Below are 16,638 nucleotides of genomic sequence, written 5' to 3'. Positions count from 1 at the left end.
ATATCCCAGCCGCCTTTGGTCGGGCTTTCGGCCTCCTCCCCGCCTTCGGCCCCTAAGACAATCACCAAGCTGAGAAGAAGTAGTCGAATACATTCGTGTTAGTTTTTAAGGCAGTAACGTCCGCCATGGCATATTCTTCCGTTCGTGATTTGAATCTACATCGCCGCCCGCTGCAGTCAAAACCATCCGTTTAATCTTCTTACTTCTCCCTCACTCAAAGACATACACAAACGATAAAGGATGTCTTCCGACACAACAGACGAGGCATTCGATGTCCTCATAGTAGGCGCAGGGATGTCTGGAATCTGCACCCTCCATAGCATTAGGACCAGGTTCCCCAATTGGCGCGTCCGCGTGCTGGATTCGGCGCCGTCGGTAGGCGGCACCTGGTACTGGAATCGGTACCCAGGCGCCCGCTTCGATTCCGAGTCCCTCTCATATACATTCTCCTTTGACCAGAAGTTGCTCGACGAATGGCACTGGAAAGAGCGCTTCTCGGCGCAGCCGGACACTCTCGCTTACATCAACTTCGTCGCCGACCGCCTTAACCTGCGCCCCGACATCCAGCTCAATACCCGCATCGTCTCAGCCCGCTGGTCTGATGACGAGCACCGTCGGTGGATCTTTGCAGATGAGACTGGCCGCTCGTACTCCGCCAGATTTTTCATTTCGTGCCTCGGTTTCCTCTCAAACCCCACCCTACCTGCCATTCCCGGCATCCAGGACTTCGAGGGCCAAGCCTTTCACACGTCGCGTTGGCCAACTGACATGAGCCACCGTGACGTGGTCGCCGGCAAGCGCGTGGGAATCATCGGCACTGGTGCAACCGGCATCCAAACCATCACCGCCCTGGCCAAGATTCCTGAGCTCAAGTCGCTAACCGTCTTCCAGAAGCAGGCCATGTGGGCTGCGCCTCTGCGTAACACCACTATCTCTAAGGAGGATATGAACGAGGAACGAAAGAATTACGCAGAGACATTTAGGTTACGCAGAGAATCCCCAACCGGCTTCATTCACTCGCCTGATAAGCGCAAATCCAACGAGGCCACCCCCGAAGAGCGCCTTAAGCTTTGGGAGAGCCTTTATAACAAGCCTGGTATGGGCAAGTGGCTGAGTGTCTTCTCTGATACTTACACGGACCGTGAGGCCAATAATTTATACTCGGCCTTTATGGCCGATAAGATTCGGGCCCGGGTCAACGACCCAGAGATCGCTGAGAAGCTCGTCCCTAAGGATCATGGCTTCGGTCTTGCCCGTGTGCCTCTTGAGAGCGGCTACTACGAGGTCTATAACCAGCCCAACATCCACCTTGCCGATATCAGCGTCAATGGTATTGCGAAAATCACCCATACTGGCATTACCCTGGAAGACGGCACCAACTATCAGCTAGACGTGCTAATCTACGCCACCGGCTTTAACGCCATCACTGGCGCTTTCGTCAACGTCGACTTCCGCGGTAAGGACAACGTCCCGCTCATGGCCCAGAGCGGCGAAGCCGACGCCGACCGCGCTGCCTGGCTTGACTTTATGCCCCAAACATACCTCGGCATTACGGTACCCAAGTTCCCCAACATGTTCATGGTCCTTGGACCTCACCAGCCTTTTGGCAACGCCACGCCCAATATTGAGCACGCTGTCAAAGTGGTCACCAGTATGCTCGAGACGTGTTACGAGAAGGGTATTACTTATGTCGAAGCAACCGAGGAGGCTGCTGACTACTGGAACAACCACGTCGTCAGGGGTAGCGAGGGTGCTCTTCTCAACGAGGTGGATAGCTGGATGACCGGTATCAACAGAAACGTCGGCAGAGTCAAGCGCGGCGTGGTCCGCTATGCTGGAAGCGCCTTAGAATACCGAAGGCAATGCGCAAAAGCCAAGGAGAGCGGGTGGGATGGTCTTGTCATGCTCAAGGACCAGGGCGCAATGCAAGAAGCCGACCCAAGCAGAACCTTGGCCAAGTTGTAGGCTTACATCGTATTTTCCCGAATAGACGTGAATATCGTACTCTTTTCTTAGAGTAATAAAATGGAAAACGGTGTTGGTCCCTTCTTGATGCTTGCCTGTAAATATGGGTTTGTAGAGATGATGTAGAGTTGATGAATCAAGATTGAGCAAAACACAATTTGGCCGAGTTTAAGCCATAAGCTCGAAATATACCAAAGTTGAACCAAAGGCATGCCGCGGTATTCCGTTGATCTGGCCTGGAAGCAGTCGAGGCTTAACGTTCCGTGAAAGGTCGCATGGTGTCTTGTTTAGCGTCTTTGCACAAGCCGGGTTATCCAGATGTCTCTATGATAACACTGGATGGCGTCTTCTTTTTAGTGAACGGCTCGTCGAATTTCGATGTAGTCAAAGCACGAATAGTGATCTCCATGGCTATCTTGTGTGCACAAATCAGACTGAAGGGCCAGCGGCTGTGAAAATCAGATAATGTTTACATGTATCGAACTGTATCAGCAGGAAGTAGCCACGGGATAGGGTCATTGAGCTCGAATTCGCGAGCCAGTGTAAGTATGTCTTCCGACCCAACGCAGAAATCAGCAAAATCCCACAGACCAGTACCCAGACCCGTAGCGTCTGGATAGCTATTCACCGGCGCCCAGTCTTTCTGGCCCTGGCCATCGCTCGCTCGTCCGTCGCAGGATCTGCCTAGTGTTGATGGATCCAACCTTGAGGGTTCTATTGGCAGATAGGAGCGCTCACTGGCCGACTCCTCAGTCCGATGAGGGGCCAATAGAGTGTCAAGATGCTCCAGTTCGGCCTGACGAAGCCCAGCTGCTACGCTTCCCTTGCATATTAGAGCTTCGAAAACCACAACCACCGATTGACGCCATCCCGACTGTGGAATGTGTGATGGCAAGAATGCTGAAAGTATAGAGAGCAATGTGGCGGCAGAGAACGCGCATTCGAGATGAAAGGGTAAAAATGCCTCTGGAGTAAATTATTAATAAACTTAAGGTCGACAGTATAAGTCAACTAACAACGAATGGGAGCCAAGAGTACCTATCATTTCAATTTGAGCCAGATCGTCTAGTGCCGAAAGTATTGCTGCTGCTGATCGTCCGGACTTCTCGATAAGAGTAGCACCAGGTCCCGTCAACCACTCGGGCTCAACTCCCGGGCAGAATTTTCGCGTAAGTAGCCATATCACAAGCGGCCGGGTCGCTAGAACTATGCACTGCGTGATTCAACATTTGCTCAATCAGTAATTTCTCGTAAACGGTGTTCTTCTTGTGTTGCAACTAACATGGTGATATGATAGATTTATGTTGATGAACATTTGTGGCGGTTCGCCACCGTTAACCCTGTAGAAGGAGATGATTCGATCAATGTCTCGAGAGAGCTCTGCAAGGCTATGCAAATTTGATGTTGTATCTCGCACAAAATCTGAGACGGACTCTTGATCAAAGCTGTAGCTACCTAGACTCATATCAATATCAGATGCAGAAGAATGACGAGGAGATTGGTATTTTCGTACAGCTGGTTATAGTCAAGACGAGTCGCGATAGACGCACCCGTAGACTGAGTGCTTTCTCTGAATGATCAGAGGACAGTAAATCCGGAGTAGAGGTGGTAATGTAGTCTTGTGACAACGTTGATGGGCATCCTAGCCCTGCGGAGATCTCTTGATCGAGCACGTAAATGCCCCACCAGGTATTGCTGAATTCAGCTATCAGTTTGGGGCCAACATCCTTTGGCATGCGACGATGAAGGCCATCATGTAGCGCTAGGCGAAATGCTTGGCCGATCTGCAAGTGCAGTAGGTCAAAAGGTCAGACTTCCGGAATTTGCAAAGCGGGTAAAGGGAACATCCGCACTGACATATTGGTACGCTGATGAACGCATGTCGATGGCGTGAAGATACAGCGCTGATAAAGCCAAAACTCTAATGGCCAACAACGCTGGGCGTTTGTTTTGGAGGAACGCCACATCCGGCAATAGTGACAGAGCTCGCGCAGCAAGATAAGCTCCATTGAGAGTCTTCTTTGCGCGCGAGGTACTGCGATAACCAGATGTGAGTGCCTTACCCAGAGCAAGTATCAGAAGGTACTCGATAAACCACAAACGGTGTTCTTGCGCAGTCTCTGACGGGTTTCTGTGAAAAAGATAGAACGTTTCAAGGAAGCCGGGTTCATCAATAATGCAAAACAGCTCCCCAAGGCGAAACTTGACAGTGTTGTACAGAAAGAGGGCATGGTCCATAGGGGGCAAACGTAGCAAGTCATCGGCGTCCACTTCAAGCTTAGGTTGCCACTGTAAGCTGAATGCCGTTCCATCCAGATTCAATGGAGCTAGAGGAGTATCTGGACTGCCGACAGCGTTTTCTAGAATGGTGAATACCCGTCGGCAGAAGGTCCAAGTTGAAGTCGCGCCAAGAAATACTGTATTAAAGCCAAGTTAGTGCATCATCGTTACGCGATGATCAAGATGGAGACATGCCATGATGCCAAGATTTCCTGGGTCAAGAGGCATTGAACAGAGATTTGATAGATAATCTGGACATACAGAAAAGAGATGATTGAGAATCTTGGATGAAAGCAAAGTCACTGCCGATGAGGCTATTTCTGGGACGTTGAGATTGCTCTCTATCCCGCGATTCACCCTCAGCAGGACGGGAGTAAGACATGGGCCTGATTGACGAAGTAACGGTCGCAATCGGTGGAGTGACAGGGTGTACCGGCTGCTGTTCTGTTGGCTCGGGTTAGCTGAAATCGATGCATTCTGTGCTAAAAACATGGTTGAAGGCTTGCACGAGCTTATGGGTAGAACATACCCAACTGAGGCTGTTCGTGCGCCCCGCTGACTTGCGCAGATGACAGCAGAGTTGACCGGCAAGTTCTCGTCGTTGGTTGAGGCAACGGCCTCGTACTGTCGTCAGTACCTAATGTGAGAAGGTGGGGAAGAATAGTGCGCCTGCACATACGAGGACCGTGTAATCTCAACCTGTCTTTGAGGTGATGTAACAGGAGCCTGCTCGGGCTCAGACAATTGTTCGGCCGACACGCTGTGTTCTTTCTCGAACAGTCGTTGCTGCAGGTCGCGTAGATAGCGCTCGGGAACAGAGACATAGTCCTTCTCGGTAGCGTATATACATGAGGCGCCCCGCCGTGCACATCGTTGGCACGGTTGACCGCCCGAACAGCGTACTTTCGCACTCCGGCAATCTTTGCATCTGCAGAACACCCGCGCCCGGAGCTTAGCGGATAAAACAGGCTTTCACTGGATCTCATGTGGTGTGGGACGTACGCGCGGGCCCGGCGGAAGAGACGTGGTGTCGAGTCCGGGGCTCTTTCCAAGTCCATCACTATCGCTGAAGGGGAAAGCGGTGCCAAAAGTCGTTGCAGCAATTCAGGGGATTTCAAAAGAAGTTGTAGGTCTTAAGCGCGTAAGTAGTTGAAGACGGGAATCGCATCCGATGGCAAATGCGTGCTGCCGAATCGCGTAAGGTATCTCCGGCGCTCGTGCGGGGTAAAAGATAGCACAGGCCCGCTCCAGACACCCCGGGGTACCCATCCCAACTACCATATCTGGCATACGGCTAACCGCTATCGGATCACATGGTCCCGTGTTAACTCCCACTTCAAGACGCGATCTGTTGAGCAGTTCAGCGCAATTCTTAATAGCCGAAAACTCTTCTTTACCTTTCCTCACTCGAGCCCGTCTGCGGTGGCCTTGCAATCCTTGTCCTGCCGCACGGCTTGGACCACCCCGCAAATTCCGAGTGGGGGAGTGAGATGATGTGACCGCATGCTCATTCTTAGATCTGATGTTGGCAGGAGTTCATGTTCCCACAAGATCAGATCCATCTAACCACAATTAAGGTTAAATGCGGGCCGCCCCGTTGACATCCATGACTCAGCGATCGTCAATATCGGCTTGATGTTCGCGTGTCTTATAATTCTCATTAGAGTCTTAGCAGCTGCGATTTCGGCTACTAGTAACGTTAGTAAGTCCCAAAAGTTTTATATAACTAGCTACGTTAGCGCAACTACTACTAACACAATACTATATCTAGCTATTAAGCGCCGCACTGGGGGTCTCGGAGGTTCCCTGCTTGAACGGAGAATTTAGAGAAGCTGAAAAGTTGGAAAGCCTTCTATCACCACTGGCATGAAATTGTAAGGTCTCCATTAGAAGAGATCTTTAAGGCTCGTGTCTCCGCATTCGAACAGCAGTATATCGATTCACACATAGCAGAAGTCGCCTACGTCAATCAGACATGGCTTGATCTATATAAGGAGAAGCTTGTTAAAGCCTGGGTGGATACTCAGTGATTGAAAGAGGTAAGGCTTGCTAGCCCGAGATGCCTTTAACCGGGAGAGCAACGGCCACCGCAAATTGACACAACATTACGCAAGCTCTTCGAGAATCACCTGTATGCCAAAGCCTGAGTGATATTGACAGCGACATCCTGCACAGTACAGCCCTTGATCACCTCGGTGGTGTCCCCATTAAGCCATCTCGTTATCCATTTGACAGCCTCGGGTGCACCGTACGCCAGTTCCTCCTCATGGTTGCCTATTGAATTTCTCTGGTACAGTACGTCAACAGACGCCTCGCAATACCTTTGCATATGCGCATCGGTATACTGCACGGGAAGAAGTTCATCCTGAACTGCCTTGTAAGCGTAGATTGGCATCTGCGGGATTCCATGATATGTGGGGAGTACGTTGTTTCCAAGCAGATGTGCAATAATTGGTGCGTTGAGGACATCTCCGCCGTTGGCGAAGTATTTGTACATATCCTGGCCAGCGTAGGCAGTCGAGTACTCTAGGAAATTGTAACGGAGACAAGCCAAAAAGCTTGTCGCATTGAATGGCCCTTCGGTCTTGAGACTCTTCACGATATACTGTCGCGCTTCAGGAAAAGGAGCTGTGACACCGAGAAGAATGGAAGGGACGAAACCTGCCGCAGCAGTGCCACTCAACTGTTGTAGAGCGTGCGTCACATTCGAGGGCATGCCTCCAATGGCCATGCCGACGAACTTGACGTCAGGGGCGTAAGAAGCTTGCAATTCTGCAGCCCAGAAGCTGGCAAAAGAGCCACCAGAGTATCCCCACATTGTGTATCGGGCATCGGTCCAGCAGGCCAGCTTACTTTGGCTTAGGACGGCACGGATCGAATCGAGAACTGCGAAACCTGACTGAGGGCCGGCGAAGAATGCAGCATTAGGACCTTCGAAATCGGGCACACTGACGTACCATCCTCGTGCAAGGGCATGGGCGATATAGTCTGCAGGGGCAGGACTTGCTGCGGTGGCGTAAAGCGTGGAGAGCAAATGGCTGGGGCTTGCGTCAGGATCTGCCGTGTTGTAGGGAATCTGGTATGATAGCAGCCGAGCAACATGGGTTCCATTAGTCGTAGCAAGGACTTCGTGGTGAGGAATCAGTAGTGTCGTAACAGCCCAGGACGCCCGAAGGCCAGCGTCTGTGGTTCGGTAGAGAATGTTGTAAGCCGCGGAGCAATTGAGTACTGAAGTCACATTGCTTGGATCTGTGCGAGTGCGAAGAACAGCACCAGGTGGAGATGCTTCTATATCCAATGGTACCATGTAGAACGGGTCTTCGCTTGGAGGTACAGTTGCCAAAGCAGTGACAAGTTGAACTGCAGACAGGAGTGTGGAAAAGGTCATGAAATGCATTGTGTAAAGCGTTATCGTAGCGAAGTTTCGTATATAGTGAACAACAGTGTACCAGGAACCACAAATAAAATGCTTGTTGTTTTGAGGCACGCTTGATGTTACGTTTAGCATCGAAGTCGTGAGGTTTTAAGTGAATTCAGTTTGTTCGCATTGAAGTATCCGTCCATGTTAAGACGGATTTTACTCGGCACGATCGGACGCACTAAGTTTAGACAGCTACGTAGGAACGTTCCCATATAGCTCTTTTTCTAAGTGACGAGTGACCTAGGACATACCCGAAACGTGCGTAAAGATTACTCACTACCATAGAGGTATTAAAGTTTCGTAGTTATAGTCCGCTCTATATAAATAATCTATATATTAGTTAACTTATAGAGTAGTGCGCCGTACTATACGCTAATATTTAGCTAGGGCGTCTTATAGCTAGTACTATTTTATTATATTAAGACTATATATAGCTTATAAAAGTAAGCTAGTTCTATTTATAAGTTAGGGATAAATTTTAATAACTTTTCTAATTCGTTAGAGCGTTATTTTATAAAGGCTTAGCGCATTAGGCTAGCTTAGGAAATACTAAAATATACTTAAGCCCATAATTAATAGCTAAGCTACGTTTATAAATAATAGTTAAATAATAAGGGTTTTCTTAGATTAGTAATTATATTATTACGTCGCGCCCTATCTTACTACTTACGCTTCTAAAGGGTCCGAAACTAAGTAGATAGCTTAGAGGGTCTATATAAATATAACTTATAGATAAAAACGTCTTCGTAAGCTCGCTAAATAGTAACTTAAAACTCGCCCGCTCTATACTTAAAGTAACTTAAACATATTTTCGAGTTAGAGATTTATTTTATTAAACTAGGATAGTAGTAAGGTGCTATAAGATAATTAAAAGATTATTTAAAAAATAGTAATACGAGCTTATTATTAAGGCTAAAAACTATAGCGCTATAACTATAATACTAAATCTCTATAGCACTTCTAACTAAGCACTAATAAGGGCTTAGCTATAAATTATTTAGTATTATTAAACCCTTATAAATACGATATTAAGTAGGCTAAATGGGCTTAGGTTTAGGAAATTTTAAGAATTTCGCATACTTTTCAGTTAAAAATAAGGCATATTTTAAAAAAGCGAGAAATTAATAAAAATATTATTATATTATAACTACCTAGTTATTACTTTTTAATATATTTAAATAAGGTATTTTTTTTAGTTATAAAATATAGAATTACTTTATTACCGTAGTTAATAAATATTACTTTACTACCGTAGTTACTAAATTACTTTACTACTATAACTACTAAATATTACTTTACTACTATAGCTACTTAATATTACTTTATTACTATAGCCGCTTAGCGTATACAATTCTTAGGATTTCGACTAGTTCTAATTAAAGCGTAGGTTTTTATTAGTTATATATTAAGGCTATACGGACTTTTTTTATTTAGAAAAAGATATAATACTAAAAAACCAGTTGTTATATAGAAAAACTAGTCTATGCTCTTTATAAATTCGAATTAAGTAACTTCTATCCTCTAAAATCGGTATATTATATTTCGACTACTTTTTTATTATAAAAACCGCTTTTCGTAACTTCGATACTATCTTTTTAAAAAAAGTTTAGTATATTTTTTATTACTCTCCCTTAGCGTTATTTTTATTAATATATTCTTATTAAGTATATTTAGTTATTTCTTATCTAAATATCGTATACTTTTTCTATTTTATTAAAAGACTTATTATTAAGTAGTTCTATCTTTTTAAATTTTTCTTTTTTACTTAGTATAAATATATTTTATATTGCTCCCTTAATTATTCTTAATTAGTATATCTTTTAAGTACTTAATATATACTCTTTAAATATAAAAACTAGTTGCTTATATAAAAACTAGTTATTTATATAAAACTAGTCTCCTATATAAAAACCGCTCTCTTATATAAAAACTAATTTTCTATATAAAAACTGCTTTCTTATATAAAAACTGCTCTTTTATATAAAAACTAATTTCTTATACTAAAACTAGTTACTTATATAAAACTGCTCTCTTATATAAAAACTAGTTACCTATATAAAAACTAGTTACTTATATAAAACTAGTCTCCTATATAAAAACCGCTCTCTTATATAAAAACTAATTTTTTATATAAAAACTGCTCTTCTATATAAAAACTGCTCTCTTATATAAAAACTAGTCTCCTATACTAAAACTAATTACTTATATAAAACTACTCTCTTATATAAAAACTAGTTACTTATATAAAACTAGTCTTTTATATAAAAACTACTCTCCTATATAAAAACTACTCTCTTATATAAAAACTAGTCTCTTATATAAAAACTAGTTACTTATATAAAACTACTCTCTTATATAAAAACTACTCTCTTATATAAAAACTACTCTCTTATATAAAAACTGCTCTCTTATATAAAAACTACTCTCCTATATAAAAACTAGTTACTTATATAAAACTACTCTCTTATAAAAAAACTAATTACTTATTTTTAGCCTAATACGTAGCGCGGCCGAAAGTTACGGGGTAGCTAAAGCTAATTAACTAAGGTAAAAAGTAATAGCGGGGCCATAGCTAAAAGTTAAGGGTACCGTAATAAAAAGTTAAAGTACCGTAACTAAAACTAATTAGCTATAGCTAAAAGTATAATAGGGCTCTATAGCTAAAGCTTAAATACCGTAGCTAAAGTTTTTTAAAGTACTATAATAAAAAGTTAGGTCCTATAGTTAAAACTAATTAATTTAATTACGTTATATAATAAAAAGTTAAGTACCGTAACCGAAGTTTTTAAGTACTATAATAGAAAGTTTAAGTACTATAGCCGAAGCCTTTAAGTACTATAGCTAACTTTTTAAACTATATAGCCGAAGGTTAGGTTATAGGGCGTTATAATAGAAAGTTAAGTACTTATTATAGCTAAAGCTTTTTTAGCTATATAGCCGAAAGTTATAGGGCGTTATAGTAAAAGGTTAAGTACTATAACTAAAGCTTTTTTAGCTATATAGCTAAAAGTATAATAAGGCTCCGTAATTAAAGGTTATAGGGCATTATAATAAAAAGTTAAGTAATTAAGTACTATAACTAAAGCTTTTTTAGCTATATAGCTAAAAGTTATAGGGCGTTATAATAAAAAGTTAAGTAGTTAAGTACTATAGCCGAAGCTTTTTTAGCTATATAACTAAAAATATAGTAAGGCTTTATAGCTAAAGCTCGTAAGCGCTATAGTTAAAAAATAAAAGTTATAAATATTATAACTAAAGGCTAAGCGCTATAGCTAAAGTATTTAAGTATTATAATTAAAGCCCTAGTATTATAGCTAAAGGTTGCGTACTATAATAAAAGCCCTAGGGCTATAGTTAGAGCTTTTAAATACCGTAATTAAAAGTTTAAACGTAGTAGCTAAAGCCTTTAAGTAGTATAATATAATTAAAGCTCTTTAATATAAAATATATACTATTTTAAAAAGCTTTATAGTACTTTATAAATGCTAGCCCGAGGTATAATACGGCGTAGTATAAACGCTATAAAAAATAGTATATTAATTAAGTACTAAAGGGTTAGGCTTAAAAGGAAATTTTGAAATTTATAAATCTTAAATACTTACTGCCTTAGCTAGCTTTTTACTCGCTATTAGCGAGTTAATAATTTAAGATTTATAAACCCTAAATAACTATTACTTTTATTAACCTTTTACTTATTATTAGCGAGTGCTCGAGCTAACTTTTTATTTGCTATTAGCGAGTAAAAGAATTTAAGTACTAAATACTCGAGCTAACTTTTTATTTATTATTAGCGAGTAAAAGAATTTAAGTACTAAATGCTCGAGCTAACTTTTTACTTATTATTAGCGAGTAAAAGAATTTAAGTACTAAATACTCGAGCTAACTTTTTACTCGCTATTAGTAAATAAAAGAATTTAAGTACTAAATGCTCGAGCTAACTTTTTACTTACTATTAGTAAGTAAAAGAATTTAAGTACTAAATGCTCGAGCTAACTTTTTATTTATTATTAGCGAGTAAAAGAATCTAAGTACTAAATACTCGAGCTAACCTTTTACTTATTATTAGCAAGTAAAAAAATCTAAGTACTAAATACTCGAGCTAACCTTTTACTTATTATTAGTAAGTAAAAGAATTTTAGTATTAAATACCTAGTTAACTTTAATTATATTTCTTACTTTAATCCCCTTAATAAATAAAAGTAATAATAAGTCTATTACTTTCCGTTTTGACTTTCCTTTTTAAATCTACTATAAAGCCTTTATTAGCTTAGGATTTTTTTTTATTAAAATCCTATTTATTATACTCGCTTTTACTATATTATATAGGTCCTATATAAACGGTACTTTCTTTATTAATAAACTATAAACTAACTTTATTTTCTTCTTTTTTAATAAACCGAGACCTCCCCGTTCTTTTCTAATTTTTAATTACTTATACTACGAGTTAATATTTTTTAATAAAAATATTAAAATACCTAATCCTAATATATTAATTAAAATCCTTAGCGTAATAAACTAATAAATCGTATTTAAAAATCCTCGCTCTTTTTTTAAGCCTAGCTCTTTTATAAAATAGCTCGCTAAGTAGTTATTAATACTCTTCCCCTAGCTAGTTATAAAACTATTTTTTTATAAAAAGCCTTATAATTATAATACCTCGGGCCCGCCCTATAAATAAAGATCTTTTAAATCGACCTATAACTTCTAAAGCTTATATTATTATATATATATCCAGATCTATATAGAAACTATTCTAGCTTTAGTAAATATATTTATAATACTCCCCTATTACTTAACTAAAAAAGCTAATTTCGGGTATTTTAATTTAATAAGCATATTCGCAAGTCTTTTAATTTTTAAGATTACGTTACTTATTAAAAAGGAGACTACTTCGTACTTAGTTAATAAGTAGTATAAACGATTTTTAGAGGTTTTTTTAAATATCTAGTAAAAAAAAAGTTCGTTAATATAATAATAATTATCTTCTTATAGTTTAAGGTTCCCCTCTCTTAGCTCCCTCTTTATATTTTAAAACGCTATTTAGGACTCTAACGTTCTTTTTAATATATTTTTTTTTTTAATTTTTTTTTTTTAATACTTTAAGCGTCTTAGGTACTCGTATAGTCGTCCTAGCTATATTAAGTATATTAAGTAATATAGCTACCTATTTATAAGTATCTTTTCTCTTTTTCTTTTATAAAATAGTTATAAATATTTTTTATACCTCCTCTCTAATCTCGTTATTCTTAGTTACTTTACTAATAAATATATTTTCTCTTTCTTATTTTATAATAACTATAAGTTCGGGAGGTTTTATACTTTTACTATCGTTAAAGCTATTATCTAGTTACGCTTTCGAGGTCTTCTTTTTATACTATTTAATTATTTTTTTTACTTAGTTTTTTATTCCTAAGTATTAGGCTTGCTCTTATATTAAAAGTTAGAAGTACTTACGGACGACGCCCTAATTATAGCCTAAGTTATCTAAAATTATTACTAGCTTTATAATATAAATTACGTACTTATTCGTCTTATTATATTAGTTTAAATCCTTTCTAAACTTAGAAATTAGTTTTTAAAACCGGTTGTTATTTTATAATAGCCTTAGAAATATTGACTTTAATAGTAAACGTATTAGTAAGCTAGATAATACTACGCTTAAGTCTTTATTATTTTATAGTATTAGATATCTCTATTTTATAAAGTTATTTAGTAGTTTTCTAAAAATAATTTTATTAAAATATACTATTTTTTGCTTTAAAAGCCTTATTATAAAACTAAGAGTATATAAGAACGTAAGTAAAAAGGTAAAAAAAAAGAGAGTAGAGTTAAGGGTAGAAAAGGGGAGGGGGAGTATTAAACTCCCTATTTATTATTAACTTATTCGTAATATTTCTATTTTATTACTTATATTCCTTATTAATCTTAATATTACTATAATACTAACTTTTATAAAAGTATTATTAAGCTTCTTTTTATATTATTTTAAAATAAGAATTACTATATAGCCTATTTAAGATTTATAAAGATCTAATTATAATAATATTCGCTTTTATAAATCTTAAACGGGTACCTCTCCCTCGCTTAAGTATACTTTTTTTATATTTTTTTTTTTTAATAATAATAAAATAATATAAGCCTATAAGGGGGTCCTAAGTAATTTTAGATATATATACGTACTTAGCTTAGATATCTAGGGATACGGATTTATAATTAGGTATAGGTAAAAAGTATCTAGCTTAAAATAGTTAAGATATACCGAGGACGGCCCCTATATTCTAAGTAATAGTATATTAATTCTTTATATAGCTAGTCTTAATAAGTAAAGTAATACGTTATTATTAGTAACTAAGGTATTTAATAAAGTAGCTATTAACTAGTTTAGAAATAATAACCTATACTTATATAATCTTAGCTACTTATAGAGGCTAGATCGTCTATTTTAAGTTTTAGGGTTAGTTTTAAAGCTTAGAATAAAATTATAAAGGAGGTAAGTACGCTAGTATATTATAACTTAATAATTCTATTTATTTATAAGCCCTATTAAAGATACTTAAAAAGAAAAGAGATTATATTATAAAGAATCGGAGAGTTATAAAAGCCCGATAATATTTTAATTAAAATAAGTAAATCTAGGCTATAAGTAGTCCTTTATCCTTTATTTCCTACGTTTTTATTAATCCCCGGTTAATAGCTATTTTAATCCCGTTACTAAAATTACTTAGCTTCCCTCTTAGTTAGGCCGTATATATAGCGTATTTTTATTATATCTAGCCCCGTAAACGATATAAACTAGGGCCTAGCCTAAGGCTAGGTTACTACTCCGTAAAAAAGCCTCCCCCCGGGCTCTATTATAACTAATATTATTCTTATATCCCTTTATAACCTCTAGGATACTAACTCTACCCTTAATAATAATAAAACCCATAATAATAACTTTTATAAGAGCCTTTATAAAGAAGTCGACCCCTAGGACTTTTATAAAGAGGAGGTCGACTCTTAGAATTAAAAACCGATCTCCTTAATACGTCTTATATAATTAAAAATCGTAAATAGTAATACTAATAGCGACGACGTACTCTTTACTATTATATTTTTAACTATTTATATTCTTAACTTATAAAACCTATTTAGTTATATTAATAAGGATCTAATTACTAACTAAGTAAAAAATAAGAACCTTATTTTATAATTTAGACTTATTTAAAAGATCGTTATTATTACTTACCTCGGCCTCGTTTTATATTATACTTACTATATATAATAAAATAAGCTACGATCTTGTTATTATATATCGTCTTTAGATACTTTAAGTAATACCGGCCCTTATAATTTTATAAAACTTACGAGGTATATAATAAAGAACGTTTTTTAAAAAAAAGAGGTTAAGGGTATTAGACTAGATCGCTAAGAACTACTATTTTATTTTTAATAACGGTTCCCTAGTTAGAATATACTCCTTAATAAAAATATACTCGAAGCTATTATTTATAGGATACTTTATAAAAGCTTATTTTTAGAACTTAACGTATCTCTAGACGTTGACTATAATACTAATACTTAGATCTATCGTACTAAGTTCGACGTTAATAGCTTTTTAAATATTATCTAAGATATCTAAGTATTTAAAAATTTTATTAAATATATACTAATTCGCTAGCTCGTAAAAAAGCTCTATAAAAGCGTATATATTACGTATTTTATTAATAACCTAATTACGAATAAGCTCGAGAATATATAGCTCTACTAGATCCTATATACTTATTTTAAGTCTATTTAAAAATAGATAATATATATTTTCTTCCCTAGTATTTATTACTATACGAAGTTATAACTTAGTAACTAGAATAGTATAACGTAGCTTATAAAGGACGAATATTATATATTTTATAACGAAATTATAATACTAAGTATAATAGTAATATTCCCTGAATCGATAATAAGCTATATTACGCTATCTTATTAAAATATCCGTAATAAGGTTAGTTTTTTTTAAAATATATTAATACGTAGCGGTCTCCCTCCTTATAGCTTCCCTCTCCCATCCTCCTTCCTTCTCTAGCTAAGTATAAACCTCTAGTCTACTCTAACTAATTTAATACCTAACCCTAATAATAATAATCCCGAGGCTAATATAGTTTTAATACTTATACTTAAGGACTTCTTTTTTTTATTTAATATTAAAAATACTAAAGTCTAGCACGGCGGCGTACGTAATTTAAAATATTATATTATAAATTTCTAAATAAAATAACGTTAAGTTATCGAACTATCTATTATTTATAATACTAAGTAATTATAGTTCTTTAATATTATTATTAAATAGTTACTTAGCGCGTATAAGTAGGTTACTATCCTTTTTACTTAAAGGTATTACTAAGTTAATACCTTTAGGTTCTTTTATAGCTAAGTAAATAAAGCCCTTAAGTCTATTTTTTTATTTATAAAATTAACCCCGCTAGGGTTATATAAGATTTATGGGGGCTAGTACTATTATTATAATATTAATCTCCTTTAAAACTTTATAAACCTAATTACGGAGCCCGCTAGCGAGCTCCGGAAATATAAGCTTAATTATTTTTAAAGCTATACTATTACTAAAAAGGTATTAAATATAGCTAAAAAAAAGCTATATAATAGCGAGGTCCTCTTTTATAATAAGTACTTTAATAACGTTATAATCTAAATAATTTCTAAATTATTAAAAACTATCTTATTATAGAAATAATTTAACGAGCTCTTATCTAAGTTCTATAGGTTTTTCTAAGAGTTTATAAAATTTAATAATAGGTACTATTTTTTATAGAGAGTAGAGTAGTAGTATATAAACTCCTTAGTAAAACTAATTATCAATTAAGTACCGAAGGGTTAGGCTTAAAAGGAAATTTTAGAATTTATAAATCTCAAATGCCTACTGCCTCAGCCAGCTTTTTACTCACTATTAGCGAGTCAAAGAACAATTTGAGATTTAC

At 37.2% G+C, this 16,638-nt stretch overlaps 2 protein-coding genes across 2 annotated transcripts; one reads left to right on the top strand and one right to left on the bottom strand.

Annotated features, from left to right (window-relative positions):
• Positions 1-240: 240 nt before the first annotated feature.
• CCOS01_06210 (uncharacterized protein) lies at positions 241-1,965 on the top strand (the record flags this gene model as incomplete). The annotated part of the gene is made up of 1 exon (XM_060454380.1): positions 241-1,965. The coding sequence occupies one exon, from the start codon at positions 241-243 to the stop codon at positions 1,963-1,965; it is 1,725 nt and encodes a 574-aa protein (XP_060314080.1).
• Positions 1,966-6,370: 4,405 nt separating this feature from the next.
• Positions 6,371-7,642, bottom strand: CCOS01_06209 (lipase 5; the record flags this gene model as incomplete). The annotated part of the gene is made up of 1 exon (XM_060454379.1): positions 6,371-7,642. One exon carries the CDS (start codon positions 7,640-7,642, stop codon positions 6,371-6,373), a length of 1,272 nt encoding a protein of 423 aa, XP_060314079.1.
• Positions 7,643-16,638: the final 8,996 nt, after the last annotated feature.

The sequence above is a fragment of the Colletotrichum costaricense genome (genome assembly GCF_030867565.1).
Source record: "Colletotrichum costaricense strain IMI 309622 chromosome Unknown Scaffold_6.1, whole genome shotgun sequence".
NCBI classification, from domain to species: Eukaryota; Fungi; Ascomycota; class Sordariomycetes; order Glomerellales; family Glomerellaceae; genus Colletotrichum; species Colletotrichum costaricense.
This window is presented reverse-complemented; position numbering and strand designations above follow the sequence as displayed.